The sequence below is a fragment of the Sinocyclocheilus anshuiensis genome, unplaced genomic scaffold (genome assembly GCF_001515605.1).
Source record: "Sinocyclocheilus anshuiensis isolate Anshui unplaced genomic scaffold, SAMN03320099.WGS_v1.1 scaffold841, whole genome shotgun sequence".
NCBI classification, from domain to species: Eukaryota; Metazoa; Chordata; class Actinopteri; order Cypriniformes; family Cyprinidae; genus Sinocyclocheilus; species Sinocyclocheilus anshuiensis.
The window spans coordinates 86,022-94,978 of record NW_015557108.1 but is presented as its reverse complement, the minus strand read 5'-3'; the positions used below and the strand labels follow the sequence as shown (position 1 = coordinate 94,978).

The 8,957-nt window shown below is 39.0% G+C and overlaps 1 protein-coding gene and 1 long non-coding RNA gene across 2 annotated transcripts in view; both read left to right on the top strand.

Annotated features, from left to right (window-relative positions):
• LOC107677676 (uncharacterized) overlaps window positions 1-873 on the top strand; it is a 13,560-nt gene extending 12,687 nt beyond the window's left edge. The window contains exon 3 of the long non-coding RNA XR_001632873.1: window positions 790-873. This is a non-coding gene — a long non-coding RNA (uncharacterized LOC107677676). The remainder of the gene's footprint in view (window positions 1-789) is intronic.
• Window positions 874-1,170: 297 nt separating this feature from the next.
• Window positions 1,171-8,957, top strand: part of LOC107677665 (kinesin-like protein KIF1C) — a 19,813-nt gene continuing 12,026 nt past the window's right edge. Inside the window, 9 exon segments of the mRNA XM_016472662.1 lie at window positions 1,171-1,348; window positions 2,804-3,157; window positions 3,243-3,308; window positions 3,495-3,573; window positions 4,959-5,037; window positions 5,113-5,261; window positions 7,469-7,671; window positions 7,778-7,857; window positions 8,829-8,904. Of these exon segments, the coding sequence (XP_016328148.1) occupies window positions 1,283-1,348; window positions 2,804-3,157; window positions 3,243-3,308; window positions 3,495-3,573; window positions 4,959-5,037; window positions 5,113-5,261; window positions 7,469-7,671; window positions 7,778-7,857; window positions 8,829-8,904 (1,152 nt within the window). The 5' untranslated portion in view covers window positions 1,171-1,282.

Below are 8,957 nucleotides of genomic sequence, written 5' to 3'. Positions count from 1 at the left end.
ACACAGAATATGAAGAATATTAAAAACATTAGGAGTCAGCTGTCTTCGGCAGTCCTTAAGGTACCAGCACAATAACACACTCAGCAAAATATCGTATAATTATCGTTATCGATAAAATCCCAGAAAATATAGAGATATTATTTTTTGTTAATATCGCACGTGCGATATTGACAAAAAATAATATCTCTATATTTTCTGGTATTTTATCGATAACGATAATTAGATGATATGTTATTGTGCTTATTGTGCTGTTATCTTAAGGACTGCCGTGGACAGCTGACTACTGAAGTGTTTGATATTCTGTGTGCTGGGGTGGTCAGTTCACAGCAGTGATAGAAAGTAGCTAATCTTTTTCAATGAGTTTAAATTGATCTGTACCTTTTATGGGCATTTTTACCTTTATAAAGCCATTTTTTCTAAAAGTGTGGATCATCTTTTGAGTCAAATTCTTACATTTAATCAGTCAGTTAGAATAAGTCCTGTTACCAATTACCAAACAAATGAAATCAGTATCAACTAAATTCATCTTTGCAGCGCAGAGGAAACACACGTCTGAAGACTGAAGAGGCGTTTAGATGTGTTTACACACTGTTTAATGCAGGACATGAATGCATTTAACCTGCAATAAATAATAAAAAGATACTTTAAATGTGAAATTAAAACCACCAGTAGGTGGCAGCAAATCACTGTTAATAAGTGAGTCACTGCGATTGAAACGAATCATTTAAACGTTTGATTCATTCAGCGAGTCACTAAGCGTCTCACTCTGTTGTGTTTGTCGTCTCACAGGCATCTGGAACCCCAAACAGCCCAAAGAAGCAGCCAAGAACTTCAGCTTTGACTATTCGTACTGGTCTCATAGCACGGTAAGATCCCGCGCTGCTGTTTACTGCTGCTGTCTGCGCTCCTGTGGCTCTGGAGCTTAGATTTTAACAGCAGATGGCGCTCTACTCTAGTTTTTATCCGCACACTCAAACACTCATGAAGAAGAGTGCTTGTGTGTTCGGCTGAGTCTATAATTTCTAAAGTCTATAATTATAAACACACACACCTCTCACACTCAACACACACACACACACACACACACACACACACACACACACACACACACACACACACACACACACACACACACACACACACACACACACACACACACACACACACACACACACACACACACACACACACACTCACTCAATCAGTTTGAATTCAGTGAGCGTGTTGTTTTGCTGTGCTTCTGTGAGTGTGTCTGATTAAGGTGTGACGTGTGTCTCTGCAGATGTGTGAAGATCTGTTCAAGCGCACCAGTGAGAACACCGATCCTGATCTGTCCTACTCCGTCGAGGTGCTGCTACACACTCCTCACATCACTCATACACACACATGACTGGCTTTGATCACTGAAGCCGATATCATAGTGAGCAGGACGACTGGTGGCAGATATATATGATATAATTTAAAGATCGTAAACAACACATTCTGAGATTAAATGTGTATTTATTTTACATAAAATTTATTCAATTAAAAATATTTTGAAACTGAATCAGTGTGAAAAAATATTTTGAACTTGATTAAAAAATAGTAAAACTTCTGCGATCCTATGATAATGTTTGTCACATTTAAAGAAATAGTTGAAAACATGACTAGAAGGACGTTAACACTGTAACCATTGGTGCACTCGGTAAGTCTGGAATCATATTTTATCAAGCAAACACAGACATTTCATGGTGAGTCCTTAAATTAAATATGATTTAAACACTAGGATATAACACACTGTCATATTAGGTTATAAAATTATATTATATGTATATAAATATATCAGTATTATTGTATGTATATGTACACACACACATATATATATTTTTCATTGTAATTAATATATATTATTAATATATTAAAATAAACTTAAAATTAAAATGCTAAAAAAACATTCAATAACTATTGTTTTTAACTGAAGAACAAAGTTCCTTAAACTTCTGATGTCACAAAATTAATCAAGTCCAATTTATTTATATACTGTAGCACTTTTCACGCACATACATTGTTTCAAAGCAGCTTTTACAGAAAATCATGATGTTAATGTTTATAATATCTGTGAGAGAGAGCGCTGTACATTCACTCCCCCCACCTACAATCCCTGCCGGTACGAGACTCGAGCCCGCAACCTTTGGGTTACGAGTCCGACTCTCTAACCATTAGGCCACGACTTCCCCTAGATGCACGCACGCACTAGATCTGAAAAGCATGACTTAAGGTTCATTGTTTTGAATAATAATGAAAATAAATTTTCAAGTCATCAAGACAAATTTATTTGTATAGTGCTTTTCACAATACACATTGCCTCAAAGCAGCTTTGCAGAAAATAATGATATGAATGTTGATAATATCTTAATATCTTCATGCCTTATAGTTGCATTTAGCAGATTAGAGCTGGGTGATAATATAGTTTTTTTTAATATATATTATATTTTAATATATCAATGCTCCCGGTTTCTGACAATAAAAAAAATTGAAAACAGGCAGCTTTGTCATAATTACTGAAATATTGAAAATAGTCCACATCAAGGAGCCGTCAAATTAAAAAAAGTTTGAGAAGCACATTTGTAGATTAAGGTCATGTGTGTGTGTGAGTGGAGAAGATGAATGTGATGTGTGTGTGTGTCAGTGGAGAAGATGAATGTGATGTGTGTGTGTGTGTGTGTGTGTGTCAGTGGAGAAGATGAATGTGATGTGTGTGTGTTTGTGTGTGTGTGTGTGTCAGTGGAGAAGATGAATGTGATGTGTGTGTGTGTGTGTTCAGGTGTCCTATATGGAGATCTACTGCGAGCGAGTGCGGGATCTGCTGAGCCCCAAGAGTAAAGGAGCGCTGCGGGTGCGAGAGCATCCCATCATGGGGCCGTATGTCGAGGACCTGTCCAAACTCGCTGTGACGTCCTACACTGACATCAGAGACCTCATGGACGTGGGGAACAAGGCCCGGTACAAACCACACCAGTGTTTAACTCTTGCGTGCGTGCGTGTGTGTGAGTGTGTCTGAGTGTGTGTGTGTGTGTTGTTGACGTGTCTCTCTGTTCAGGTCAGTAAGGTGAGTCTGGTGGATCTGGCGGGCAGTGAGCGAGCTGATTCCTCTGGAGCCAAAGGCGTGAGATTAAAGGTACTAAAACTGATGTTCACATCTGTAATGAAGACTCAGCGTCTCCATCGCTCTCTCACACAAACCCTGTTCCTCTGTCCTTCAGGAAGGTGCTAATATCAATAAATCTCTCACCACGCTGGGGAAGGTCATCTCCGCTCTGGCTGAAATGGTGAGACGCTTTACTGAATGACTCATATGGGTTTATATTGAGATGAACTTCCTGTTAGAGAGAAGCTAGCGGTTTATTTATGTACCATTTGAAGTCTGTGAAATGACTGTAATGTTGAGTGTTTCTGTTAGTCATCATGATCTTTATTTCTGCTGTATTTTAATGGTGTGCGTTTGTGACAAACAGCAAAACAGCAAAAGAAGGAAAAGTGAGTTCATCCCATACAGAGACTCGGTGCTTACCTGGATACTGAAGGAGAACCTGGGTAAGACACACACACACACACACACTCACTCACACACACACACACACACACACACACTCACTCACTCACTCACTCACTCACTCGCACACACATATACATACTAGTGCTGTCAAAATTAGCGAATTAACACAGGCGATTAATTTTAACGCAGGGGCGGGGCTAGGGTTGGCCACCCCACTCACAACTGCTGTTTCTGTCATTTTTCCCCTGGCAAGAAGTGCATGTATTCAGTCGCAGAACGTCTTTACGAGCACATCAAACCGGAGAGCACATCAAACCGCACTCCACTTCCCTTCAGCGGCAGCGCGAGTCAAGCGAACGCGGAAACGGTACTGTGCTCGCAGCACGTGCTCTTCTTCAATTGCACGCACAAAGGTGCCGGTGCGCGCTGTAGCCTGTATCGTTTCATATCAATTCACAAATTAAACTACGTGCATGCAATGTCGTGGTCATTTAAGTCATGAAATTACCAAAAAAGCGATTAAAGCTGCCTTAAAACTGTGCATGCATGTAATATATTTTATATGAGTCACATTTAAGAACATGTCTCTTAAATGGTTTTCAAAACTGTCCCGGAGCAGCCCAGCACTGTCTCACTCATCTAACACCCGATTTAACTCGTTAGCTCATTAGTAGAGACTTTAAGACCTGAAGTGGGTCAGAAAAGGTAAAAAGAGTTGAGATCTGCGTCACGTTCAGCAGCGGCAGCTCTTAAAGTAATAGCAGCCAAAACAACCTAATAACCAGCTGCTGTGATGTCTATTAATCAAAGGACAAAGAAAAAAGGGGAAATAAAGAACTTTTATAGCTTTAAGGATTCATCTATATTTAATTTAGAATTTAGTGTTTGATAACTTCAATTTCAGTTTCTGTAGGCTATATTTCTGCTGAAGGGCACAGGTAAATATGACATTTATTATAATGGGTTTATGTGAAGATTGTTTTAAGTTCACTTAAATTAGAAGTTATTTTTTTAAAGTCTAATAAATGTAAAAATTGATAGCTCTCAATTATACTGTAATGTTGAATATCTGTAGTCAATGGTTAGATATTAGGGGGAAAAACAATTTTATAGAGACATCAGTAGTATTGGTATCATATGGTATGATACTGGCCTTCAGTCATAAATAAAAGATGTCATTAAACAAATATTAAAAAATATACTGTCTTTATGCTGTTTCTACATTAATGTGAAAATTAAATGTGAAATTATTGCAATATAAAAGTATATTTAAAAACTTTAATGTTAGGTGGGATTTATGACAATTAATTTCAGAAAAATGTGCGATTTAGTAATTTTTTTTAATTTGATTGACAACACTAATACACACACACACACACACACACGTAGAGTTGTGGTTATGAAGCGTGTGTTTGTGTTTCAGGTGGTAATTCTCGTACGGCTATGATCGCTGCTCTCAGTCCTGCAGATATTAATTATGAGGAAACACTCAGCACTCTCAGGTACATCATCAATCAATCGATGAACCATCCAGCTGTGTGACTCTTCAGTGCTTCATGTTGTGTGTGTTTGTGCAGATATGCTGACCGTGCTAAGCAGATCCGCTGTAACGCTGTAATTAACGAGGATCCAAATGCTCGTCTGATCAGAGAACTGAAGGAGGAAGTGAACCGACTCAGAGAACTGCTGCTGTCACAAGGACTGAGCCGGCTGGTCACTGCTCCAGGTACACACACTCACTCACTCACTCACTCTCACACACAGACACACACACACACACACAGTCACATACACACACACACACACAGTCACATACACACACACACACACAGTCACATACACACACACACACACAGTCACATACACACACACACACACAGTCACATACACACACACACACACAGTCACATACACACACACACACACAGTCACATACACACACACACACACAGTCACATACACACACACACACACAGTCACATACACACACACACACACAGTCACATACACACACACACACACAGTCACATACACACACACACACACAGTCACATACACACACACACACACAGTCACATACACACACACACACACAGTCACATACACACACACACACACAGTCACATACACACACACACACACAGTCACATACACACACACACACACAGTCACATACACACACACACACACAGTCACATACACACACACACACACAGTCACATACACACACACACACACAGTCACATACACACACACACACACAGTCACATACACACACACACACACAGTCACATACACACACACACACACAGTCACATACACACACACACACACAGTCACATACACACACACACACACAGTCACATACACACACACACACACAGTCACATACACACACACACACACAGTCACATACACACACACACACACAGTCACATACACACACACACACACAGTCACATACACACACACACACACAGTCACATACACACACACACACACAGTCACATACACACACACACACACAGTCACATACACACACACACACACAGTCACATACACACACACACACACAGTCACATACACACACACACACACAGTCACATACACACACACACACACAGTCACATACACACACACACAGTCACCTACACACTCACACTCACACTCACACACGCACACACACACAGTCACATACACTCGCACTCACACACAGTCACACACACACACACTCACACACACACACACACACACTACACACTTAAGAGTTTTAAATATAAATGTTTGTTACACAGTCATGTTTTAAATAGTGCTGTCAATCAATTAAAAAAAATTAATTATAACTAATTAATCACATTTTTTCTGAAATTAATCGCGATTAATCCCACTTAGCATTTAAGTTTTTAAATATACTTTTATATTGCAATAATTTCACATTCAATCTTCAAATTAAGCTAAAAACAACATAGACAGTATATTTTTAAAATTTGTTTGTTGGCATCTTTTCTTATAACTGAAGGCAAGTATCACTGATACCAATACTACTGGTGTCTATATAAAATTTTTATTTTTTCCTAATGTTTAACCATTGACTATATGTCACGGAGTACTCCAAAACAAGAATACCCAAATGCAGCATTTATTAAAGAGTCCAAAAACAAACAGTAAAATCCAAATCAGGGCAAAACAGAGTAACAGAAACACATAACAGAAAACAATAAACCAGCAACCAAAGACAAAGGGAACCGGGCTTATATGTGGATGAGTTAACAAGGTAAATGAGACACAGCTGAATGTAATGAGACTTGATAGTCAAAGCAAAGGGTGATGGGAACTGAAGTCCAGAGAAACAAACAAAACTAAGAAGCGTGCCCTCTGGTGGCTATACATGGGCACACCAACTAGACACTGTGACACTATATGTAATGTTGACTATACTAACATTACAGTATAATTGAGCGCTGTCAATTTTAGAACCGGGCTTATATGTGGATGAGTTAACAAGGTAATTGAGCCACAGCTGAATGTAATGAGACTTGGTAGTTAAAGTAAAGGGTGATTTTTAACGCCATTAAACTGGGAAAATTAATCGCCTGTGTTAACGCGCTAATTTTGACAGCACTAGTTTTAAAATGTCTCTATTCGTCTTTTAGCTGCTGAAGTCAATAATAACCCATTTATTAGACTTTAAAAAATAACTTCTAATTTAAGTGAACTTAAAACAATCTTCACATAAACCCATTATAATAAATGTCATATTTACCTGTGCCCTTCAGAAGCAGCAGTTGTGAGTGGGGTGGCCAACCCTAACTACACCCCTGCATTAACTGCGTTAAATATTTTTAACGCCATTAAACTGGGAAAATTAATCGCCTGTGTTAACACGCTAATTTTGACAGCACTAGTTTTAAAATGTCTCTATTCGTCTTTTAGCTGCTGAAGTCAATAATAACCATGTGGGCGTCACTCTAATGCCTGCTAACCCCGCCTCCAATGGAGCTCCACCCACATCCGCGCCTGTCCCAGGAGAAGGCCCCGCCTCTGAGAGTGACCCCGCCTCTCTGGATGGCCATGGCCAATTAGAAGAATTTCAGGGCGAGATGATTACCAATGAGGAGGCAGTGGAGAGACTGAAGGTACGAGAGGGCGGGGCTATGGTGGTGGGCGGAGCATGAAATAATCACTATCCTGTGCTCAGACACAAACTTTTGTGTGTGTGTGTGTGTGTGTGTGCGTGCGCAGGAAACAGAGAAGATCATCGCTGAGCTGAATGAGACGTGGGAGGAGAAGCTGAGGAAGACCGAGTCTATACGCCTGGAGAGGTAAAGCACACTGGTTTTACTGTCTGAGGTCTGTCCCTAAACCCCAGATGACAGTCAACAAATAAATAAATGGACACAAAATATTTTATTAGCTGAAAAATAAATGCTTCTGTGAAAAAAAAAGAGCTTCTAGCAAGTGGTTTTGAACAAAAAACACAAAAAAATAATTGTGTACATGAAATATTGTTTTTTTTATTTTAAATTTTTGTTTATCATCTTATTATTCATAAATAATAAACGCTATCCACGTAAGCCGTTTTCTGTGAATGTGTGAGACTTCTGGTTCGTTAGCTGCTGTAGGGAAATAACGAAGTGCAGTAAACGGTAAACTGTTTGCATTACAAGCCAGTGTGTTCATAATTAAGATAATACATTAAAATAATATGGAAAGCCACACCAATTTGTAATATCAAGCAGCAAAATTGACACGTGAAGTTTAGTGCTGATCTGTCAGATTAGTTTTTGTTTGTTTTTGCCATGAATAATTCCAGCATGGGGCTGTGTTTGATTAGAAATATTAATATTACAGTTACAAGCACAAAGTAATGTATAATAAAATACAATTTGAGGATTTACTTGAATAAATTGTTACATTTACATTTATTCATTTAGCAGACGCTTTTATCCAAATTTGGGGAATACATCTAGTGATTCATCTTAAAGAGGCAAATAGACACAGAACAAGTTGCAGGCATTGTTCTAATAAGTACAAGCTAGACTAGGGATTCAGTAAAGAGAAGCAACATTTTTATTTTTATTTTTTTAAGGATGAAGTCAGATGGTGGTGAAAGAGATTAGTTTTATATTGAGTTTTATATTTCATGTTATTTTTTATTTCAATATATTTCAGCATGATAAAATGTCGCAGTGCCCCTGAAAACGGAGTGGAAATGACTTCGAATTCAAATTCAGTTCTGAGCATGATGTAAATGCTCAGATGGTCATGTGACCGCTGTGTTTCCTGTGTGCAGGGAGTCGATTCTGGCAGAGATGGGAGTGTCCATTAAAGAGGATGGAGGAACTGTTGGAGTGTTTTCACCTAAAGGGGTCCGTACACACTCATACACACACGCACACACACACACACACACACACACACA